Source organism: Amblyomma americanum, chromosome 10 (assembly GCF_052857255.1).
Source record: "Amblyomma americanum isolate KBUSLIRL-KWMA chromosome 10, ASM5285725v1, whole genome shotgun sequence".
Taxonomy (NCBI): Eukaryota; Metazoa; Arthropoda; class Arachnida; order Ixodida; family Ixodidae; genus Amblyomma; species Amblyomma americanum.
Genome location: NC_135506.1, coordinates 53,363,712 through 53,388,911, shown reverse-complemented (window position 1 = coordinate 53,388,911; position 25,200 = coordinate 53,363,712). Strand labels below are relative to the sequence as shown.

Below are 25,200 nucleotides of genomic sequence, written 5' to 3'. Positions count from 1 at the left end.
GTCTACGATGTGCCTTTGTCCTGTGGATCATCCTACATAGGACAGACCGGACGTTGTTTAAGTGATAGACTCAGAGAACATAGCAGAGATATCAAAGACAGCACGAGGACAAATCTGCCTGAACAGGCGGCCACCTGCAAGCGCACCGCAAATCTTGACAAAAGCAAGGTCCTAAGGAGATACAAGCAACAGCATGTGCGCGAATTATTTGAAGCGCATGTCATTCAAGAAAGAACAGTGAGGCGCGTGAGCACACCTTCTGTCACTTTGAAAAGAAAAGAGATTAGTTTCCTTGACTGCTAAGAGCGCGGAGAATCTTGCTGCTTGGTTTTAAAGTTTTTATGTTTTTATGCTGTGGGCGGGACCCTGGGGTATAAATTGCGTCGCTGCAATAAAATTTCGTTCAGTTGATAGTCAGCGCTCGTGTTTGTGTCTCTTCCTTATTGTCCCGTCTTTCGCGCTTTTATTTATGTATCCCCCATAGCACTCCGCCCATATTATCCGCCCGCCCGGGTACTGGGAGGAAGCTACCCCTATGTCAGACTGCATGACTATCATGTCATCAGCCTTCTCGCTGTATTACTGTTCCCGACCACTCGAGAATTCTAAGGAGCATCCAGACCTTGGCGGCAATCATGACGCCCTGGTATTCCCTGGTAGTTTACCGCGAATTCGTTTGTTTGGACCGAGGACAACTTAACACTTTTGTACCAGCCCAGTCTTCACTGACTGAAAATGCCTTTTGTTTTGTTTGAGCTCGCGTCCTGTTTTCGCTCGTTAGGCTGTAGATAATTTACGGACTTCTATTTAATCCATAACACGACTTTATGCTCTGTGACTTACTTGCAGTTCACACGCTTCTAAAGAAATATTTTCACAAACCATGAGTGTGAAATTTTTGTCAGGTGGGAGTTGTCAGATGTCAACATGGTGTGGGCCCTGCGATTTTACACACCATGGAACCATGAAATGGTCTCAGGTATCTTCATGACAGGATAGAAAACTTCCGGTAAATAACGAATGTGCCAGACTTTATCAGAGTTTGAGAAAAGGATCTTCCTATCTCACGGCCCGCGCTTCGGCTGTCAACGTGTTGAAGAAAAGTCAGGCGCCTCACCCCTGAGACTTGTCTTGTTGGGTATCTTATGCAAACATGGCCTTGCCATTTCCTTACCCGACATGGAGTCAATACGTTCTCGGAAGGATTTCCGGCACATTCTTGCTTGCGCGGCCAGAAACGGCGCGGGCACCGCTTAGGGTTGTTTGTAGGCTTTTCCGATAATTTGCACAAGCCGGCGAGAGGCTAACAGCGACTGCGATAGGCAGGTCAGATGGGACATGCTTTTCCAAACGAACAAAGAGATACAAGGCTGTAGCGACAGTCGGGCGTGCCCGTAATAAGTTGCACTTTATAAGCATATGCAATAAGTGCTCTCTTCGAGTCACCAAATTGCCCCAAGTTCCATGATGTGCAACAACGCGGCGGACGAGTGCAACTCGTCATTGGCAACATTGGTAGCACTTCTAATGACGAGTACAGCTCGGGGTTGGCGATTAAAGGGTTAAAAACGTATCTTCGAGATTTGTACTGAGGCGTACACGAGTAATCATGAGCAGATAAATCACGGATGTCGCAATTAACCGAGTACAAAACTACGCTTCCGGTAAATTTACTTCTTGATTGGCGTGTCATAGCGCCGTCATGCGGCACCCACAGAACATCCCCTTCGCAATGTAGGACGCTGGCCCAGCAGATTGCGCGCGCGTATTAACGCAGCGGACGCCAGCTCGGCCACTTAGCCATGCCCAAAGACGCAAATTCAGATGGCGGACCGCGCACAGCTATCGTATTTCCGCACATCTTTTAAGACAATACAAGAATTCCGTAGGCACGCAATTTTCAGTGGTGATGCGTAGGACGTTACGAGCTCGAGGCGACGGCGTACACAGGGGCTTAATTGCCATACGCTGGCGAAAATGGTTGTCTCAGAGTCCTTCTGGGGAAGTGTTGAAGCTCACATCGAGCAAGCAGTCGCAGTAGAAACTAGCTAGCCCCCCCATGTTCTGTGACTTAAAATGCGGCACATTCTCTTTGCGCAACCTTGCCATGCTAACAGGCTCCCGAAGGGAAGGGTTACGTCAGGTGGCACAGGCGAAGTTCGTGTGGAAAGACTGTACAAGCCATGCTCTGCAACTTGCCGCGGCGACAAGGTTTACGTAACGGACGGAGGGTGAAACATGGACATATATAAAAATGTGCCTGTTGAACTAGAAAGATATGGTCGTGTCCCTAATCTCCTCTGTTTCGCGTAAGCGCTCTTGTTCACCACAGGATGGTGAATCTTCAGTACCTCCTGCGTGATAATAGAGCATGATTAAAACTTAAGTTCTTCAACGCCTTCAATCACATATTCCTCATTTATTCTTTAGAATACAACAAATGTATTAGCTGTGATATCTCTGTAACAGGAGATATGTAAAAGCCCACGCGTTTCGCGGTACTACACGCTGATGGGGCATTTGTTGGCAGGGTTCATTCCGGAGCCTTCTGCGCATTGGTAGAGCTGTGCGAAGTCCCGGGAGTGCCTGAGAGGTGCGTTGCAGAGCATCTCGTTGTAAGGCTTCGGGCCGCACGAGAACCAGCAGTGAAAAGCGAAGAGCACGGCGTCACTGGGAACGGGGCCCAAATCCATCGCCAGGCTCCCGTTCCTGGAAATGGCAGTCTTCCAGGCTTTCCAGACGATCCGCAGGGCAGCGGCTGCGGCCGGGATGTCTTCGTCCTCGCCATCCTCATATTTAGAGTCGGCCGCGAGGACACCTGTACATTGACGACCGTTTGTAGTTGGGATAATTGGGCCGGATCTAGAGCACGATATAAAAACAGCGCGTTGAAACAGGAAACAATTAAGACGTGGTGCACAACTCAAATCCCAGTGCATTGTATCTCTCCGGTCTTGCGTAAACTGCGTGTTTTTTTACAACGAGCCCAAACCTGTAGCCAGCGACAACTTTTTCTAGCTTCCCTTTTAAACGGTCTGATTTTTGTTTATCGTAGCCTTTTTATTGTCCATTTATTTAGCTCTTATACGTTGGGGCTCACCTGCAAGGGCATTAAAGAGGCGTTGATGATATAGCAACAAAGAATTCGCGCCAATGAAGAGAAAAATAAAAGGGAAGAAGCGTTTTTAGTTTTTGTCCTGTTATTATCTGAATTTTTACAAGTGCCCGCCATCATCACGGCAGCCTTCAGATGACATATCACTGAATCGTAATCAAAAGGCATGTCGTCTGTCAGTGTATCGATCATAAACTATACGAAGTAGAATGTGTTGAACTCGCACTATTTTTTGCAACGTAGCAGCTGAAATAGAATTCCAAATTACTGAAGCAAATTCCCCCGCGTGGTCTTACCTTTGCTGTGAAAAAGACGCGCTTTGCAGCCGTAATGTTTGATCTTTATTGTAAAGCGTGCCACAGCCATGGTGCACGCATTGTCTGAGTAACAATACAAGATACACCGGCTCGAAAAACCAGATGGCGGTGAGATCTTACGAGCAGATCGCGAATGCATCAAACTCGATTGAGTGCTCTGAAGTCTAGGAGATAATAAAAGCAATGCTTGGGGCGCCTGGACGTGACAGACATAACTTGCGTCATTCTCAAATTAACTTCAAGGCGTTTGATTCTGCACCATTCGTAAACAGCACGGGTATTCTTTTGCAGAAGCAGACATTTAGCATGACCACTGACCTGCCGAAACACTTAGGTTTCTAGTGTATGATAGAGCGACTGAATTTTTATGTGACGCAGATAAATCATTTACAAAGAAATAAATAGTCAAATAGTCGAGGTCCAAGGTCCGAAGCCCGGGTAACTGCAGCGCCAGTCCTGTTGTCTTGTGTTCGTCCTTGTCTATTCGCGCTGCTTCGTATTATTATGCATTTTGACCAACAAGCCCAAACCAAGACTCTGACTCTAAAGAAGCTGATATATTGCTCAGACACTCCGTCTGTTCGGAACGCGATCTACCTTTTTAAGACTGCGCACGTAGCTGTCACACCACTCACTCTAGTTGTTAGAGAGACCGTGAATATGCAGTTTAAGCAACGCAGATCACGACTCGCATGCGGCAGGTGATGGGTTCAACCCCGAGTGCCGCTTGATGCAGACCGGTCACACAAGCTTTGCCCGGAAGGCACAAGTTTTCCTCTGGCCTGGTGCTCGGCTTGTTTAGGTTGAAATCCTTGGAACATGGGTCGAGTCCAGTGCAACCCACAACCACACGTTGCAGGGTTTCGTCCGCCGCACCACACAGAGGACAGTGTGCTTGAATATTGGCTGTGATCCGATCGCCAGCATAGTTTCCTTCCTGGCCGCTTGAGGCCACTCGGCAGTCTAGGCCTACCGCACCAGGTCGCGGGCCTTTGCAGACGACGGCCCGCTGGCGCGTTCCGTCATGCTGACCGCCGGTGTCGATGACGATTCGGACAGCGCCTCGCAGCTCCTGCCGCGGTAATGGAGGTTATTCACCAAGAAAACAGACCCCGCTGAAAGCAGGGTGACGACCAGGGTCAACGTTGCACACCACTTCTAGAAAGCTCGCTACCTTCGGACCCTCCGCGCTCCATGGCAACGGCAAGCGCCCGCACAGCACAGGGACGAGGGGAGGTTCGATTTTCCAAAACGGTAACTGTCGTCGGCCCACCCTGTTCAGTGGAAACAAGCTGGCTCCTTTCCCTTTGATTCCGCCCTTCCGTACAGGGGGTACGAGAGGCTTTGTCCTGCCCCAACAGCGAGATTAACCAGAATGGTCACGACCTTGTGTCCAAAGCCGCAGAAGATGCTGGTCGGCGCTGCCATTAGAAGTCAGCGCCACGCCGTCGCCTCTGGCCGACAGCACCAATGTTGCCACGATTTGTGGGGACCCAGAAGTAGCCGTGAGGAATTCCTCAGGTATGCAGCGGGGCTCATGATCTCAACAGAAGGGATGAATGTAGATTAGGAACTTCCCGCCGCAAAATCGTACTTGCTCTAGGCTTTTGACGCCACCGAACGTGACGCCAGAAGCTTCTCTGCTGTTTTATGAGTGTGTGCTCCAACTCAGCGAAATACATGCAGTGACTCGTCTCATTCAAATGTCGCTCTGCAACCGTACTGCATATAACATAGCGTCGATACGCACCAACTGCTTTGCCGCCTTTTAGAAATTTTATGGTAATGATTTTTCTTTCTCAGGAATATTTGAGGTGCACAGAAAACCAAGTCGGATTAGAAGGACGAAGCGAACAATACTTTGGAAAAAAAATTTCTCAACAGCACTACTGTCAACCGGTATCCAATAAAAGATGGTTGGATTTCAATGCAAGTCATTAAGCAAAAGACCAGTAAAGATCCCGCAGCCGCTCATATAGCCCAGAGTAGTATCTCTCTCTGAAAACATGCTTCAATATACGTGTTTCTTGCCTAATCTTGCAGAAATATTTAAAATAGAGTAAAAAAAAACAAGGATGATACGCAAGATAGCCTGTGTTCCTCGCAGTATTGACCAGGGTATTAGGCTGATAAACACCGAAGCGATGACCTGTTGTTAGAGCATGAACCTCAAATTGAGTACGTTCTGGTTTCTATCGTTAGTACCTCCAGGGGATTTTCTACTGGGTACGAAATTCTCTCCGGCCTGGCACCCGGCTCTTTTAGACTGAAATGCTTGGAAAAAAATGCCGGTGGTTTAGCTCTGGCTAAACCTGGAGTGACACGATAGCTACAGCTGGCGGGAGTGGAACTTGCTCAGTTGAATTGCAAAGTAAGTCTTTCGCAACTCTGTTTCGCTGGGCGTACGTCCCACTTGACACGGCGCATGCGCAACGCTGTGGCAGCTCGGCTTCGCTGGCGCGCCGCACAGCCAGCAGCAGCAGCTGCTCCGCACCACGTGGCTGGTCACGTGACCAACCACGTGACGAACAACGTGATCAGCCACGGCGCCGCGCCGCCGGCAGCTGCTCCGCACCACGTGACGAACCACGTGACCCGCCACGCTGAAGGCTCGAAATGCTACCGTAATGTAGCTATCGCTACAAAAGACCTTTGAGCAACCTCAACCGCCGGCTCCTTTCGCCCTCTCGTCGACAAATAATCGATCCTAGAGCGACTGAAATCCACCTGGTGCGGTAAAGCCCATTGTGACCCTTCTTTCTTTACATAACGTGAAATTAAAGATTCATTTTCTAAACATTTCACCATGCAGAAGCCGAGAACCAGGCCAGGATAAAACTTGTACCCATTGTATCACCGTTGGATACCCGGGGCGCCGGGGTCGAACTCCGCTCGTGAGAGTTTTCAAAAATAAACAAGACAAAACATTGTTAAGTTAGAACATCAATACAGTGAAACGAAGCAGACAACAACGCACGGCAGGGCTACAAACGAAGCCAGGAGTCAAAGAATGACGTCAAATATCTTTGGGCAGGGCTCTATTCTTTTGGTTCACCCGACGGGCTGAGTTATGTGCCGTTTGGTTGATAAATACGACTACATTCTTTGCGGAGAACCACAGTGCCATGCGGGTTATTCTGTATCGTTCTGGCCTACGCCTACTGCAGTACCGAAGCCATCGCCGTCCATATCCAACAAACCTCGAGCCACAACAGCAGTGCCCACATGACCCCCGCAAACTTCCTAATTCGTCCTCTCATCTTACTCTGAATGCGCTAATAATGTTTCAGCAAAGCACGGTGACAGACTGGCACAAATCATGTCCTGATCGACGTCTGCCAGCGGACACTGACGAGAAAACGGAGCTGGCTTGTGTACGACGAAGAGACTGCTTTCAGTGAAAGCATGAAATGCAAGTCCCGACACTTGTTGAACGAAAACTGCGATGACGACAAGACAGCATTTCTTACGTGGATCACTGAGGCTAGGCTACTCCCTCCATCCTCCTTCAAAAACTAATCACGGTGTCATTTCCAGCCTTGGAGTCATGAGTTTGGATCGAGTGGCGGGAAGAAAATCTTTCATTCTCAAATCAAATTTTCTCTACAATAAGCGCTTGTTTTGCTGCCGAAGAAGCAAAAAACATAACCCGAAGGTGGCATGCTATATATTTTTTCGAAAAACAAGAAATTCTTCGGGATTGCCTTTACATTTTTCTTCAAGTTCACCAGGGGGCCGCCGGGATGGCATGGTGGTTATGGCGCTCGGCTGTCGGCCCGAAAGACGCGGGTTTGACCCCGGCTGCGGTGCTCGCATTTCGATGGAGGCGAAGTTCTAGAGGCCAGTGTACTGCGCGATGTCAATGCACGTTAAAGATCTCCAAGTGGTGTCGAAGTTTCCGGAGCCCTTCACTACGGCGTCCCCATAGCCAGAGTCGCTTTGGGACGTTAAACCTCCATAAACCCATGCAGCAATCAAGTTCAGCAAGCGAACAAAACACCCCATTTAAAGCGTCGCCGTGCCTGCCTGCCCGACTGCCACCATGACCACGTAACGGTATAGAGATTTCATTTTGTTGCTACAGCATCTGACAAAAGTAATTTCGCCGAACTTTCGAGTGCAAATGAGCTCGCGCCTTACTTGAAGTTCGCGGCGTGTGTCTGGTTGGCGTCGGGAAGCCTCGCCACGGACTGGAAGTAGAGCCTGGCCGCCATTCGAAGGCCCAATCCGGCCAGTGCCACTGCGTAAGGTCCGCCTGGCACCATCCACGGGTATTCCAGTTGCCGTGGTACCAGTCCGAATCCTCGCAGCCTCTCGGACAACTCCAACTCACGAGCCTGGTTCATGTCGATGAATTGTGGATCCCTCGAGTGGCCCTCCATGGCCCGTTTGGTGGCGACGTAGTTGCGCAGCGGCCTCTCGGTCATGTCAGGCATGGACGCGTAGAAGGTGGCGATCTACGATCATAAGCGTAGAGAATGTAACCAGACTCCGGATAAGACGAGGTTTAGCACCATTCCGATATTTTTATCTTAAGGAACTATTAAACCTGATCACATTTAAACCACTGCGTCACCACCTGAACCGAACATCCCGCGTGCCTAAGTCCGAGTCTCTCGCGCTGTGCTTTGGATGCCGTTGTCTTCACTAACTTCCATCCGTGCGCAGTGGACACAGAGCACACCGCTATCGCACTGCCCTCTTAATGTCGAGTCTCGAACCGAAAACGAAGGGTGAGCACACCTGATTCGTATTTGGCCTAACTGTATACGCTATCCTGCATTGCATGCAAACGGGGGTTGATAAGAATAGTCTAATTCGATGCGTAAATTATCATCATCTTCAAGGGGAGGCAGTCAGTCCACAAGGGCACCACATACTCTATCGCCTTTTCTCTGGGCTTGTATTGTATCCTTCGTCTCTCATATACACCGATAACCATGCAGTCAGTTATGATGACGATGGTGCTGATGCCGATGACAGTTGCCACTCTAGAACAGGGAACGCGTTTTTTCCTCTGGTGTTGATTCGCTCACCGACTCCGGCCTGGACAGGCTTTTGTGCCGGAGGATGGCCTCCAGGTACGCGTCCTTCGGTGGCGGAATTCGACTGCCCACCAGTGTGCGGTTTTGCTCGGCCAGCAGCTTCTGAAAGGCCTCCCAGACGTCGCTCGCCATACCGAGCACGTACTGCAGTGTCTTTCCGGGCACTTTCCGCCACTGGTCTACGTTGATGGCGTACCGGAAGGATCGGTACGTATTGAAGACGCAGTGCTGCTGGTGCGCGTCAAGCGCCTGCGCGTCACAGCGGGTGAAGCTTTCAGTTATGCGAAAAAAATGACTGATTTAAGAAACTAAACTAAAAAGCAATAGAGAGAAATCTTTTTGCTGACTACTAGATCAGAGTTAAACACCTATTAGAACGTTAACAGCATAAGTTCGTGTGTTCATTTGGTACAGACTGTTCCACTTCAGCCTAAGTTACGGCGACAGGGTGGCTACGACACGGTTAATTGGAGAGGATTGGGAAATACCTCTTCCTATCTGTAATTGTTGTTCTGCAGAAGTCGCGACCGCCACACCGTAAAAATATCTTCCATCTTATCTCATCATTACACTAAGGTCACATTCCTGCTCTGGGAATGCAATCTGCTGACAGAGTGGCCTAATGGCTATCAGGCCTAAGCATTACGTGACTCCCTTTACCCTTCTTTATTTCCGATAGGATAGCTGTTATCACTTGTTTGTTGCCTGGCCAACGACGCTCTCTTCTTGCCTCTTACCCTCTGCAAGCACAACGGCAACATAAACATTGGGCTTCTTTTGTGCGCTTTCTTGTCTTTCGGGACTTGCCTGAGGACATGCCAATTCGCTTGTAAATAAACCCATAGATACGGTTGCCCATTTCTGGAGCTGATCAGCTTCACTTTCACAGCTAGTTTTCGTGTACTCTAGTTGTACACCGGAACAGCCCAAGCGAATATGTCCCACCTTTCCTTCTGAAGAGAAATAATAGCTGGCCAGTATCTTGCCACTGGTGTAGTGTATGAGGGACTGGATGGCGAGCCAGCCGAAGATGTTCAGGATTCTGGTGGCGCCGAACTTCGAGTGCGCCTGGAACAAGGTGGTGAAGTATTTGGGGCGCGTTATGACCGCCCACTTGATGTTGTCCAGGGATTCATTGAAGTGGCGGACGAACGCTGCGTTCCATGTTTCGTAGTCGGTCGATGGTGCCACCGTCGCTATTTGCCGAGGGTCGAATTTCAGCTCCGATCTGCGGTTAGCGCAGAAAGAGAACTCAGACCTTGGCGACGGTTTCACGGCGTGCATCGTTCTCATTTATGCTTAAACGGGGCAGTCAGGGCTGCTCAACATCTTATTTTTGTTCTTCTTAAAATACGGTTGTTTCACTTTTTTTCTTGCTTTGTTGACGCTCATTCGTTAGGTTACGAAAGACTTATTTCCTGCGGAAAAATCTCGAGTTGAAAACCATGATTTTTTTCCCGCCATTCCATACAAAATTACGGTCTTGTATGACGACATCAAGAGCAAACGGGCCTTCGTCATAACTCATAACTGAGGGAATGTGCATTGTCTCAAAAACCCGCACTCGACAGCATTGACGTCATTGTAGTTTATTCGTAAAAACCGCCTGCGGCAGTGGCACATGGACTTTGTTTTTGTCTTCTGTAGGTTAAATCCGCGTTTTAATCAACACTAGCCGGTTCATCGTAAGAAAACCGAAATCGACCGATCGATAAAGGCCTGCTCAGAATAGTTTCTAGTTTTGAATTAAGAACTCCAGCTGAGGAAACTATCAGGGATTCCATAGTGTGCAACATGCCGAGATGAGTTCGGAAACCGCATTTCTGCATATGTGCAAGACTAAAAAGTATTCCTCTAGTAATGGTATATGACCTCTCTTATATATTTCACTACAACGGTTAAGCTTCATCTACTTATTTGTATTTTGGCCCATGTAGCAGTGTAACCTCAAGAGGTGACCTGTGAGACGTTGTTTGTGCCAAAAACTTTCTCTGATAAACCGGCTCACACGAGCCGCTATTCGAAAATGAATTCCCAAGTGGTATTGAAATAATATAGAACATTGGAAAGTTCTGACCAGTGAAGAACCACTGTCATAGTTGCGAAAAACCGCGTGGAAGTAGTTACTGCAACATTTTTTTTTTTTTGCAGTTGTCCGCTGACCCCATGCATTATAAAGATATCATTTTGCCGACGACAGAGCTCCGCTTCGCGTACCTTCTATGTTCACTTTTAATGTTCCCTTCGTGTATACCTTTACTATAACAGTTTTATAATGGGAATGAGGTATCTTGTAAGTGAGGTTTAACATCTCAGAGCTCTACATGGGCTATGGGAGACGCCGTAGGCCTGTGAACAAATTTCGTCCAAACTGGGGTTCATTACCGTCACCTGATATGCCACATCACAGGAGCAAATTTTACACTTCCGAAAAGGGGCTGCCGCGGCCATCAGGATTTGGTTACACGACCTTTGTCACAGCAGCCAAATGCCGTTGCTACTAAGCCAGCATAGCAGGCCAAAATGTTGTAGCAAGGTGGTGCTTAAAATTGTTTTCAAGTGTTTGGTGTATACTGCCGTTTCACAATGAAGCTTACGGGGGTACAATGCAGACATTTTCTCAACGTTCGTTCCAGCTATGTCTTACGATTGTTGTGCTGGTACTATTAAAAAAACAAAAAGAGCTATCCCTCGGCACGTGCCATTAAGAGCTATATATTCACGACAGCAAAAATAATACGTTTACTTTATGTCTTGAGGCAAGGAATTTAGAAAGCAGTAAAAGGACACCTGACCAACGTGGAAAATAATTAACCAAGTGAAATGTTTTGTTTTCAAGATTGAATCTGAAATCGCCGAGGCGTGCTTGCGCTTATACCGAGTAGTATACAAAACATAGTTACTTGCAGAAAATACCTGTCAGCTCTGTAAATATTAGCATAAGAGAGGCTAGTGCAAGAGCCCTATAACGCCGAAGGGTACAGAACGCGTTAAACACAAATTATTATACCTGGAATGCAGTGACAGCGCTGTGTTATCGCACTCATTGTTATGCGTATTGCTGCAGATATCGGGCACATATCAACATAGATTATTGTCTACGTGTCTGGCTGTTTACTAAGAAAATCTGGCTGGACGATACTTAAGCTGGCTCTGAAAAACCGTGCGCATTTCTTAAAGAACTTCCAATTTTACCGACAAAATTTGGGAATCTCTGACTGAACAGAGCAGTTTGGCACAGGTTTGAAATACGAAGCTGCACAAGTTGACAGTGATTAATGTTTTTTACAGCGCTGCAGCAGAATGGAGCAAGTAACGTTTTTTGAAGCGAAACACGAAGGATATGAAGCACCTTTCCCAGCGCTGTTAAAACACTGACAAGTCAATATTGTACAGCATTCATCTCTCCATCGTACCGTTTTTTATGTTACTTTACCTTAATATATCATTTATGTCCTTTCTACATTATTTTTTAGTTCGGTTAGACATACAACTGCTCAAATTATGCAGCTCCTGTGCGTGAGTGGAAATCGATGGCACTTATTCAGCATATCCAGCATCCCAGCTACTGCGTGCTTTTTAGTTTCGCAAAGTCACCAGCTTGCAACTACTTCGCAGTGGAAAGACACAACAGAAAGTTCCTGTCGTCGCAACACATTTTTTGTAATGTTTTCAACCAAAAACTTGCAGGAATAACAGAAATTTTGGTAGCAACAACAGAACTTTGTTTATAGTTACTACAGAAAAGTACTACAGAACTAGAGACTGCAGAAAAGTGCTTCAGAAAAAGCTAAAGCGCCACAGAAAAAGTCTACAAAACGACAAAGAAATCTGTCGTTACGACAAAACTTCAAAACATTACGCCGTATTTTTGACACGCTTCAGTCGTTTTTTTACAAAAACAGCTGTTAGTCGCCCGCCCCTGGCTATCGCGTCACCGTCGCTGTAACCGGTGGGTGCGTTAATTTCACGGTCACGTGACATTAACGTACCCACCGTGGCCTTAATGATCTTAGTGTCAAGCGACCTTATGTCCCGGTCAACCTGGGTCGCATAAGCGTATACGGGTGGCTCTCTTCGGAACAGCCTCCTGCCAGTGCAGGTGTCATTTATGCCCGAGGATTATGTGACTTTTTACACCTTACTGGACTCCATGCCTTTTTGTAACGTATTAACGTAATAACGTTCATTAATGGCATCACCTTTTAGGCCGTGCGGCACATTTAGCGTCCTAAATAAATAAGTGCAGGTGTGCATCACGTGACCGCTACACCAGTGCGCCAGGAACACATCCCCAAAACTAAACGCCTAAACCGCTATCCCTGAACATCGCGTTAGTCGGTGCCGTCCTGTGAGTTTTTTTTTCTTTGTTTCGACTGGACTGAGACCACAAAGAGTTACCTGTCCTTCAGCGATATCTCGTAGTCGGCGGTACCCTTGAAGTACCCTCCTATTTCGATGAGGTCGTTGAACAGTTCATTGAAGCGCGTCTTGTTGTCGGCCGCGTCGGGCGACGACGCGAAGCTGGTGTACGTCAGCTGGAAGTGGCCCAGGATGCGCTTTGTCGTCCGGTGCTGCGTCATCATTCGAAGCACCTCCAGGAAGCTGTCGTCCAGGCCGAAGGTGACCGACGGAGAAGCACTGCCGTCCGCGCTGTAGCTCAACTACGTAAACACCAATAGCAGGGTGGTCAGCAGATTAGTTAGATATTAGTGTCAGAAGAGCTTCTGCTCCCTCCCATAACAAAAATGTTCTATAGACAGTCTATAGACTTCTTACAGACTCTACTTCCTTCTTAGTTTTTTTCGATTCGTAGTCTATAGACAGTCTATAGACAAACGTTTGCTAAGAGTGGACACTCTATAGATGGCCATAAATTAATATATTGTCCATAGAATGTCGATGGGATTTGTATTGCCTATAAGCTGTTCTCTAGGGTTTGTCCATAGAGAGTCTATAGACTTTAGACAGCAGTCTATGGACAATCGGCTCTCTAAAAAAATTTTGTAAGGGTCGGCTTGAAAGAAGTGCGCAGGCAGTGAACAGTGATTTGGTCATTCCAGGTGCGGGTATACAAGAGAAATGCTATTTCAGGCAGTCAGCGGGGACGCCAATTTTTTTTCCAGCGATATAGAGGTTGTCGACCCAAAATGAAGCATCGGAATTACCTATCCTCTGCAGTGCCACTTTATTAAAACACTTAGTGGTTTGCTAGACTACGGTTGAAGGCTTTCGCACGAGAGGGACGCGACGCAATGCATTTTAAGAGGACAAAGTTAAACTGCACAAACAGGGAATGTCAGTTTAGGTAACACAGAAATTGGTTGATCGATATAAAGGCAGACATAAAACTAGCGAGTAAATGGACACAATAATCGTCGATTAAGCGGCAGAAAGCTATAGCAGCCAGAAATATGCCAGAAACTGAAATGTTACACAAAAGGAAGTAAAGACTATAGACATATTGATAACTTTTCCGTTCAGAAAAAAAGAAATAAGATATAGGAGCCGTTAAAAGATAATAAATTTCTTGCATACTACGTAAAGAGAGAAATTATCTATGCTTTGTCTTCAAAAAATGTCCGTCAACATTGATGTCACGAGTTTCACTTACAATATAGAAAGATATAGGAGCCGTTAAAATATTACAAATTTCTTGCATACTACGTAAAGAGAGAAATTATCTATGTTCTGTCTTCAAAAAAATGCCAACATTGACATCACGAGTTTCACTTACACTATAGAAAATCTCATGACCTTTTTAGGTAGCTATCGGTGGCCATCAAGCCGTCTACGCACACGATTTGCAACCGTGGCCTGGGTTAGACTTCGCACCGGGTATTGGAGCATCTTCTTTACCAAATGAACATATTTCACTGGCAACAATCTTCAAATGTACTCGCCACCTAGAGTTTCGTACATTCTCGCGATCGCTGCCTGTTTGCAATCACACCCCCCTAGTGTGAGCGAAGCTGAAAAGTGAGTGATATTTCTTGCGGCATTTTCTGCCTATTTTCATGAGACGCTAGCATAAAACAGGGTGATGTAGCCGTTGAACACGGAATAGCCAAGCAGTCCAACAGCATTCGAAGGTATTTAACTTCAGGACTAAAAATGCGGTCCTAACGTCATGAAGAACTTACCAGAACAGGAAGGCGTATGAATGTTTGGTGGGAAATGAACCCTTGCGTTATGTTTGTATTGAATGAAAATAAATTTATTTTTAAACCGTACCAAATTGATTTTACTAAACAAGCAGCACATTTATAATGTCTAGGAAACCAGTTTGTAATCTACGACCCAGTATTGTGCAACGATCTGTCGTAGTAATGCTTAATACGTATTTATCGAGTATTCCAACAGCATGAACTAATAAGCGATAGCAAATGCAGCCTGCAGATAACAGAATAAAAGGCTAGCGACAGGAGAGGGAGATTTGAGGCACAGTGAAAAAATATGCACATTGTGAAGAATACGGGCCCAGCCGCACTGCCATCACTCTCAGCGAGACCTTGCTTACTATATTGCCACTGGTGAAGTAAAGTAAATTAACATTAACCGTAATTTTATTTATATTTGGTTTGGAAAACGCTGCAGTAACTGGCATTTATGTGAATTCGTGGTCTCTTTATGTATTCGGGCTGAAAGGAACGTTGTTCACAGTAAACAGTGTCCTCATTTTCCATTGTGACTTGTGCGGCTCCTATCGCAGTGAAAGAACCGGTTCTTTAAGGAGACAGGCGGCTTCGTAATACCACGCAAAACCCTGCAGTTAAAAAAACTTCTCTCCGGACAAGCCGGATAACAGAACAGCACCTGTTTAACAATAGGAATTTGTGTTTTTTTTAGATAACGTCTCTTTGTTGCAGAGAAAAAGACTAACGTGAAGAAGACGAATTTGTCTCAAATTTTTTTTCCTAGGCCAAATCTCCAACTATGTTGACGTTAGTTGGGCAGCAAAAGGCACAATCTAATTTGCAAAGAAAATTAAATTTAAAAAGGGACCATGTTTTTCCACCACTCGATTCTAACTCGTGACGTAGTGATAAAAAAACGACTTTGTGATCCCTGTTTGGAAGTGAACCGCGGTGCAGCACAGCCTCAGAGATCCACGAGTAAAAAAAAAGTTTCCCTATACAAGCGGAAGGTAGTGGCGACACCTGCATTTAATTTTTTCCCCTTTTCTTCCTGATAAAAGCTCCGTTTCAGTGAAAGTGGTGTCTGCCTTCAGAGCGCGATAGTCTATTCATATACGGCAACTTAATTTTGCCCTGAGTGTGATTTTAACCAGCGGCTATACGATTTATTTGAGAGAATCCCGCCACTAATTTTTAAAAATGCGATTTTTGAGGTAAATAGCAGCTTTCTGCGGCCTAGTAATACCGATGTTTGCGGACGTCAAGAAGCAGGCGAGCGATATTAACCTGTGCAGTGATCAACTAAATTCTTTCAGGTAACTTCATAATTAATACCGTTATACGCCTGATTGCTGCTAGAGATTTCCAGTCAGCCTTTAGTAATAGAACTTCGAAAACGCGATTACCCTCACCGCTGTGGCCAATCTAGTTTGGGCGAATTCTCGTGTCATTCGAAAACCGCACTCCTGAGACGAGCGTGAAGCGACCTCCATCAAATCACGACACTCTTTGAGGCATATACCTGTGGCAATCTCTGCCCCGCCCGCGTTGCACGGCTCCCCGCCACTTCACGGCTCCTATCGGATAGTTAAATAGATAACTATTAGAACTTAGTTAATAACTTTACTAGCTAACATGCATCGCCTGATTTTTTTTGCGTCCGTCGACACTGGTATTGCTGCGCCACAAAAACCTTCTCTTTACCACCAAAACACTATTAGAGAGTTATAGCATAGCGTGATCCGCGATCGGTTACCGTGAACCGCTTCCGCTGGGCACCGCTCCGTAATGCTGAAGGGCAGGCGCGCACGCAGCCGACGGGCACGTGGCGCCATCTGGCGCCCTCATTGCATTCTGCGCACGCGCAGTGGCGCATCGCGGAAGTGGGTCACTGTTAGCGGGTGCCGGATCACGCTATGCTATATCTCAGTTATTACGCTTAGCGTACCGGGTACCGTGTTACCGTTACCGTTCCCGGAGCACCAGGATCCCACGCGCCATATGTGCGCATGCGCAGATTTCCTTGAGGTCGCCAGATGGCGCCAGGTAGCAGCTGCGCGTAACGTTGGCTGCGCGGACGCCTGCCGCATCGGGACCAATCAGCGCGTGATAACTGCTGGTGGGCGGGCTCCCGGTACTGCGGTAACGGTAACACGGTACGCGGTATGCTAAAGGTGTCTATTAAAAACTAGTGACGGACTCCCTTGGAATGCCTGAAGTAGAACCGCTGCCTAAAGCCTCCTCAGCGCTGCGCACGATCTCAGCGCGTCACGCACCTTGACGCTTACGAGCACGGTCGTGTACAGCTTCGCAGACATGTACACGATCCCACTGACGAGAGACGCTTTGGAGGGGTCAGGCCACTCGATGCCGCCTTCTCTGAGCGCGGCCTTGACCTCGTCGATGTTGGTGCCGTTGGTGAGGGCGAGGCAGGCCTTCAGGTAGGCGGCCGCTTTCTCGAGGGGCGACTGCTTTTTCGCCGGCACCTTCATGGCCAGCATCGCTGTGGCTTCTTTGGCGAACGATTCGACGCGAATGCGCTTGATCATGGAGCCTTCTTTCAGTCCCTTCAGCTGAAAGGACGCCGGTCGCGCAAACGCGAGGGTGAATGTTGGCAGCTGCGAATGTGGCTCGCACTGTATCATAGGGTGAAAGCGAAATAAGAACGAAACAAAATATGACAAGTGTCAGCCAGCAAAGGTGGCTTCTATTTTCACAGTTGGAACACCGACCAAGTGATCATTATCAGGTCAGTTATGTCCGCTGGAGTACAAATTAATTTTCCTTTGCTCTCCAATTAGCAAATCGCAACGCCAGCTGCGCCAAGCCTATTGCCACCAACTCCCTGGTTTTCTCTTCACAAGCGGCTCAACACCGCCGCCTTCTAGATTTAAACTTACTCGGTCTCAATTCTTTTATCCTTGAGGAAAATCCGCTGTCTGTTCCTCGAACTACATGCCCTGCTCGTGTCCATTTCCTCTTCCTGATTTCAGCTAGTATAGGAGAATCGCTACGAGCCATGGTCTGTTCTTTTTCTCACACCCGTCATGCCTTGCTCTTCTTTTCAGAAAAATAACTATGTCATGGAAGATTTCCAACTGGTAAGGACAGAGCGTCTGCCATTTCACCATCGGGACAAAGGAAATACAACACAAATCACTTTCGGCAAATTCAAACAATTTAAAATGATGTTATCTTTTGCGAATTATCAAAAGAATACACCCAGAGATTAACTGTTCTGCGGAGACCTCCTAAAAGTACATGTGCACAAGTAAACGTTTCAAGCGCCCACGTAAATTGTACTCAATAACGTGGGTCTTCAGTCTTCTGGAGTAAAAGCCAAGTACACCGTTTTGTCTTGGCATTTCTATTTTGATTTGCATACGCTGCAGGCCGATACCGTAGTAATGGACATGTGAAACCCTTTCAAACTACCCGCCGTGACTGAGCGGATTTGAAATTCAGCTGCTTATACAAAGGTCGCCCGATAAATGTTAGCAGTGGCGGCGCGTTTCCATGGATGTAAAGTACAATAAAATTCCTGTACCCTGCCTGTACGTTAGAATAAGTCCATGTGGTGGAAATTGATCCGGAGCCTTCCAATATATTGGTCCCTTTTAGGACACGTGCATTTAGCGGTCTTTAAACAATACACAATGTACCATACCATACTGTGCTATGAGAAGCAATACCATAACATACAGTGCCACATCACACCCACTCTACACAATGCCTGGAGAACTCTGGCGTAACGCAGGTGTGGCGTTACGTACGTATCATCCTCCTATGGAATAGCAAGATCAGGCGTAAATCTCTCGTGATATTAAAAGAGTGCTTCCCTCTTCTCCTGCGTAGCATACCATACCATACCACGCCACACCACACCATACCACACCATACCATACCGTACCGTACCGTACCGTACCATACCATACCATACCATTCCATACCATACCATACAATTCCATACCATACCACACCGTACCATAACATACCATACCATACCATACAATGCCACACCGTACTATGCCCTACCATACTATACAATGTCCCACCATAGCACACCATATACCAACCATTACATACCAAACTACGCAATACTGTGCCAGACCGCACTATAAAATACCATAACCTAACCTTCCCCGCGCACGAAAACGGGTTTAGACACTAAGTCCAAAATTAGAGCGTTCCGGCCCACCGCACAAGTGTGCGAGTGGTCAGAAAGTAAGCCTATGTAGATAGTTCGGGAAAACACCCAAGCAGGAGCCTTTAATCGCTTTATCAAAAGGGCACAAATGAACCATTCCCGGATGCCATTCAAGGAAACACACACGCTGTGAAAAGTGCAAAGTGTGCTTGTGCTTCGCCAGTGAAAGGAACTCTTCCTTTTTACCCCAAGTTTCCTGTAACTAGATAAATCTTTTCCTCTGCTCTACATTGTCACAGTTTCATCAATAAAACCACAAATCACACTACGTTTGGGCTCATTCTCCCACTTGAGTCCATTCTCTGATCCTTTCATATTGCGACACATGAAAAAAATTAGCAAGAACTGCATAAAATCTTGCCTTCTTTTGGCACATAAGCAACTAATGCTGGATTCAGTTATACATTCAAAACTCGATTATAACATAATAAGCGGGCGTAGACAAATACGATGTGGTAGTCTATATGTACTAATGCCTTAGGCATTATTACAAAGAAGAAAACACGCACCCAAAAATTAGGTGTGCATACTCCGTTCAATTTTTTTCCTTACTTTTATAAGTTGTGTATGAGAATTAAACGTGGTTAACTGCGAGTTCATTTCCAGATATTTCACATAAAGGTCTTGCTTACGTTTTCAGCAAGAAATTATGTGTCAGGTGTGTGCGTAAAGAAATTATACCCTTCCGGTTCGTTTACGGGCTAAAAAAATTGGTAACGGTTAAACTGTGTTAAACCGAGTTAGTATAGTTAGCTCCGTGGTTATCATTGGTCTTGGTTTAACTGTAACTAACTGATTAACGCTAATTAATTCGGGTCACTGCTGGCACAGTGCATTAACACTTGACCAAATTTTACAGCCGTATACGGCTGGGTGCTATAGAGCTATGTTCCGTTTTAACTGTGGTTATTTAAATAACGGTAGTTAATTCGCGTCGCTAACTAGTACAGCGCATTTGCACTCTACCTCAGCTTTCAAACGGCATATGACTCGATGCTATAGCGCAAACTTTTGTTTTCACTGTAACTAATTAAAGTTAATGTGGTACAGTAATCAGTCGCCATCGGTGCATAATTACCCAATGACCCAAACATGTGGTTGGTCACGTGATATATGCTATGCTTAGACACGTTGCTAGACAGTAGCGAAATCGACCAAGTTCCGATTTTACCTTGGCTGATCTTGAAGGTATAAGTACTCCAAAAGCAATGAAATATTCCAGCTCGTGATAAGCACCCCTGCTGTCTCGCACCTCAATGCCGCAAACGTGCTTATAGTAGTTGTCGCATGGATTCTTCGTGTCGTCGATGGCGGCGCTCATGACAGCGGCGTAGTCGGAGCACGCCGATGTGTCGCACGTCGACCGGTAGGCGGCGTGACCCCTGCGGTACTCCCATCTCAGCAACAAGGCCACTCCCACCACGAGGAACAGAGCCACCACGGCGACCACGGAGCTGGTCAACCAGACGCGCCTCACTTGCTGTCGGTGAGCTTCCTTGGCCGGATCGTGGATACCCAGTGCCGACAGGTCGATCTGGGTGGAAAGCGTGCCGCTCAGTCCACTATCATCATCTTGACAACCACCCTCACCAACGTAATCATCACTATAGTGTACTAGAATAGTATTCTAGTTCACTATAATCATCACCTAGTTTCTCACCGAATGGTGTTAATGGCGCTCACTGCCGACGGTGGTGTGCATTTGACTTCATTTGTTTCAGATACCTTTCCAACCGTATCCCAGAAAACTGACTACGAAGGGCATACTGTATCACGGCTATATCTTAACTATCAATGCGAGAGCATTAATACGCTCGCCAACAACGCCCTAGAATCTTGCCCGCTCCGTCCGATCTTATACCGATGGTTTATGGCTTGGTTTATGGGGGTTTAACGTCCCAAGCGACTCAGGTTATGAGAGACGCCGTAGTGAAGGGCTCCGGAAATTTCGACCACCTGGGGTTCTTTAACGTGCACTGAGATCGCACAGCATCCGGACATCTGGAATTTCGCCTCCATCGAAATTCGACCGCCGCGGCCGGGGTCGAATCCGCGTCTTTCGGGCCAGAAGCCGAGCGCCATAACCACTCAGACACCGCGGCGGCTCTTATGCCGATATCTATAGAAAAAGCGAAGACATCTGAAGTTAAAAAAAAAAACGCATAACACATGGATGCCTCCAAATTTAGCCCGGCCAACCCCGAATTTGACCATCCTGGACATGATGTTGACCTCGAAATTTTTTCCTGGCCATTTCCAAAATTTGGCCCGGGCCACCCCCAAAATTGGACATAATTGACCATGCCCAACACGATGGTTACCTCCAAATTTGGCCTGGGTCAGTTGAAAAATTTGGCCCGGGTCAGCCTCCGAAATTAGACCCATGCTGAATTGCAGAAAAAAGTTTACGCCCTATATTCCGTTTCACCGAGCTAAAACCCTGAAAATTTTCATTTTTATTACACTCCTTTCTTTCCACTCTTTCTGACTAGCAAAACAACCTCACGGCGTGGCGCGGCGCACGATAAAAGATAAATAGAACCAGGCGAACCTAAATTTAACATTGCCGGATTAAATGAAATCTTGTGGTACACCGAGAAACATTAATTATACGAATACTACTTTGAAGCTTCTCATAGTGGTATATAGTGGTTCGCAAACTTCACCACATAGTCTCACCTGAACATGTAACTGGGCTAGATGGTGAAGACTGTTTCAGTGCTTCCTTTCTTTGTATGCCAGCCCCCTCACGCGATCAACGGCGAGATCCCTTCAATTCCCCTTTATTTAGTCGTCCGTAGGTGGCGACACTAATGCGATGCTGTTAGGAACGGTGACCCGCGTCACAGCGCGCGCAAAAAAAAATCCACTCCAGCTGCTATCATATGCCTGGCCAATGCAGCTGTATAAATCGCCACCTCGATCGTGATATACAGACAGGAAATATTTAGTGCGCCTGCACTTATAGAGGCCATTCACCGCATTTAGCCGTTGTGTTTTTCTATATATATATATATATAGACAAACACTATAAACACTATAAAGCAGCACAAAAACAACCACGCCGCTGGGATCTTATAATTAATTTTCTTTAAGCGACAGATTCTCCAGTGCTCTCGGTTTCGGTGACTGTCGGCTTCCTTCATATATATATATATATATATATATATATATATATATATATATATATATATATATATATATATATATATATATATATATATATATATATATAGTTGCGAAAACATGAGGTACTTGACTGCTTAAAATAATATACATCGAAGTACACGCTTCGTTTAAGGAAACATTTTTATTTGACTCGACGTTTCGATCGGAGGACCGATCGTTTTCAAGAATCAAGAATTCTTGAAAAAGCTCGGTACATCGAAACGCTGAGTAAAATAAAAATGTTTCCTTAAACGAAGCGTGTACTTCGATATATATATATATATATATATATATATATATATATATATATATATATATATATATATATATATATATATATATATATATATATATATATATATATATATATTCTGGCAGTCTTGTTGCAATAGGTACCATAAGAGGGCTCTCGCACAGTTTCCGCCCTCGCCGTTAGATGACGTTCTACGTCACACTCGCGGTATTACAGGACGTGCTACGTCCACCGCTATGGACGAGGGTGGCGCTGGTGAACACTCTCAAGGTTCGCTTACACCCAGTAAACATAAATACCCACGAAAGCAGCAGATTGGACAGCCGTCGCCGTAGCTCAGTTGGTAAGAGCACCGGACGCGATATTCGGAGGTCGTGGGTTCGGATCCCACCGGCGGCATGGTTGTTTTTTCTGCTGCTTTATAAGTAATTTTCTTTAAACCGATTGATTGCCACTACAAATTAAAAAATTAAAAACATGCCCCTATGCACCTCGGTTTCGGTGACTGTTGGCTTCCTTAATATATATATATATATATATATATATATGTGTGTGTGTGTGTGTGTGTGTGTGTGTGTGAAAGAACCCAACGCCGCAGGAATCAAGGAGCATAGGGGATTTCTTTTATTTTTAATAATTTGTGTTGTTGATCAATGCAGATAATTAGTGAATATTTTATCCCTTACAGATAATTGATTAGAAAAGCAGAAGAAAAACAACCGCACGCCACCGGTGAGAACCGAACCCACGACCTCCGAATTACGCGTCCGGTGCTCTACCAACTTAGCTATGGCGACGGCTGTGGTGCTGGAGAACACTCTCAAGGTTAGGTCACACATAGACTTAAATACCCCCGAAAGCAAAAGATCAGACCGCCTGTGAAGACCTGCACCTGTGAAGGCAGTTGCGTCGCGAAGACATTTGTCATCGGGATCACGTGATCACTGCCCCACGAATAGCACTTCGAGTGGCGCAAGGAAAACAGCCGCGCAACTCTGCTCCCTGCAAGAGCATATATATGAAGACTGATCCAACACGTACAAAGGTTTCTCCCAGAGCTCTTCAACCGCTCGTGCCTGGCACTAAACGCTGCCCCTTGCTAGCTTCCTAATCTAATCTCTCTAACTTTCGGCCACTCATGGCTACGTATGTATTCCTTTAGAATCTACCTCGTAACTAAGAGATCATCGGATACTAGTGTGGATAAGAACTATAAGAACACTGGGAAATGTTTTGAAAGTGTCCCTTTGGAAGGTAAAAGACACGCGTGCCAGTAGTAATTAAAAACGTAAGAAAGGTTTCCCCAAATGGCTCTACTGATGCAAAACAAAAATCTTAATCGGACTTTAAGATGATTTCGATGGGCATATTCTAGTGCAACAGATCTGCAGGGGTGGTCTTTGTGGGTATTGGAGTCAAATTTGAAAGCTCTAAGTGGACCCTATAATTTAGAAATAATTTTTAAAAAACCACTGCTCGCAGTAACTCGCAACCGATTAGGGCGAGACGCCTCACCGCGCGTCCCCTAACTCGATGACGTCAGTGGGCAGACGGGGTGAGCTTGACGGCTGGCTCTTCTGCCCACTGACGTCATCGGGGTAGGGGACGCGCAGTGAGGTGTACCGCCCTAATAGATTGAGAGCTACTGCGAGCGGTGATTTTTTAAAATTATTTTTAAATTATAGGGTCCATGTAGAGCTTTCAAATTTGACTCCAATGCCCATAAAGACCATGAATTAAAAGACTAGCGCATATAACAGAGACACGGACAAAGAAGTAGACAGGACGAGCGCTAAACATCAACTATGATGTTTAGCGCTCGTCCTGTCTACTTCTTTGTCTGTGTCTCTGTTATATGCGCTAGTCTTTTAATTCATGATGAAACACCAACTAGCCCAGCTTTCCGCCTTGATCCCATAAAGACCACCTCTACAGATCTGTTGCACTAGAATATGTCCATCGAAGTCACGTCAGGGTTGTTTTAGGAGGCTTACCCCGCTAAACTTCTCGATTCCGCGGTCAGATATTCCTTGCGAGTGCCTGGGCCGTTTCGAGGTCCTTTGGACTACGGTCGAAGCTGCGGTGTCGAGCGCGGTGGTAGGGAAGCCCTCCTTGGCCCTGGACTTGGCGGGAGCAGACCGAGATTTCGAGCGCTGTCGCAAAGCGTGCGGTGGCTTCCGATCACCAGCCATCGATGGAGGCCGCTGTGTAGTAGTGGTCTTTTGCTCGGATGGGTGGCGATGCGGCCGATGATGACCTTTCGTCCTGAAAGCCTCCTTCGAGCGCATCTTTTGGGGCTTGGGCGTGTCGTCCGACATGTTCGGCCTTCTCGATACTCGTAGACCTCCGCCTCCTTGCTGTCCTTTTCTTCTTCTTCTTCTTCTTCACCCCAAGTATATGGCTGTCCCTTTTCTTCGTCTGCTCTTTTGACATTGTGTGTCCGATGACTTCTATCGGCGGATTCAGTTGCACCCTAGTCGATTACAACAAGTTCAAAAGTTCACTCAGTTCAGAACTACACTCTTTGCCGAATTTGTCTCAGGAGAGCAGGGTGTAAGGCTTATGCTCTATTTTAGATCGGGTACGGAGGCAATCAGAGTTTACAGTGTGCGATAGCATAGGCACTTCTCAGAGCCCTTGGTGGAATGCAGAATGTTCAAAGGATTATAGGCGGCGCAAGGCAGCCTGGAAGAAACTTATCCATAATCAATGTCCCCGGAATTGGATCGATTATAAGTTTCTTGCAGCTACCTTCAAGCGCACAGTCGCTAGGGCAAAAGAAAAATATGATGAAGAGAATTATGACCATCTATCAAAATCTAATAACAGACAAGCCTTGTTTCGCTTTCTGAGGTCAAGGAACAGGCTGCCACCGCCTAACAACATTCTCTCTAATGTGCTGACTCCAGTAGAGCTTGCCAGGTCATGAGAAGAAATTGGCAAAGGCTTGGAACACCG

The 25,200-nt window shown here is 46.4% G+C and overlaps 1 protein-coding gene across 1 annotated transcript; it reads right to left on the bottom strand.

Moving 5' to 3' along the window:
* Positions 1–2,501: 2,501 nt before the first annotated feature.
* Positions 2,502–24,594, bottom strand: LOC144108305 (uncharacterized). Its single transcript, XM_077641569.1, has 9 exons — positions 24,237–24,594; positions 20,074–20,355; positions 16,891–17,187; positions 12,879–13,141; positions 9,423–9,705; positions 8,469–8,726; positions 7,573–7,889; positions 4,406–4,504; positions 2,502–2,862 (listed from the first exon to the last, which is right to left on the bottom strand). The coding sequence occupies exons 1-9, from the start codon at positions 24,558–24,560 to the stop codon at positions 2,502–2,504; spliced, it is 2,484 nt and encodes an 827-aa protein (XP_077497695.1). The 5' UTR covers positions 24,561–24,594.
* Positions 24,595–25,200: the final 606 nt, after the last annotated feature.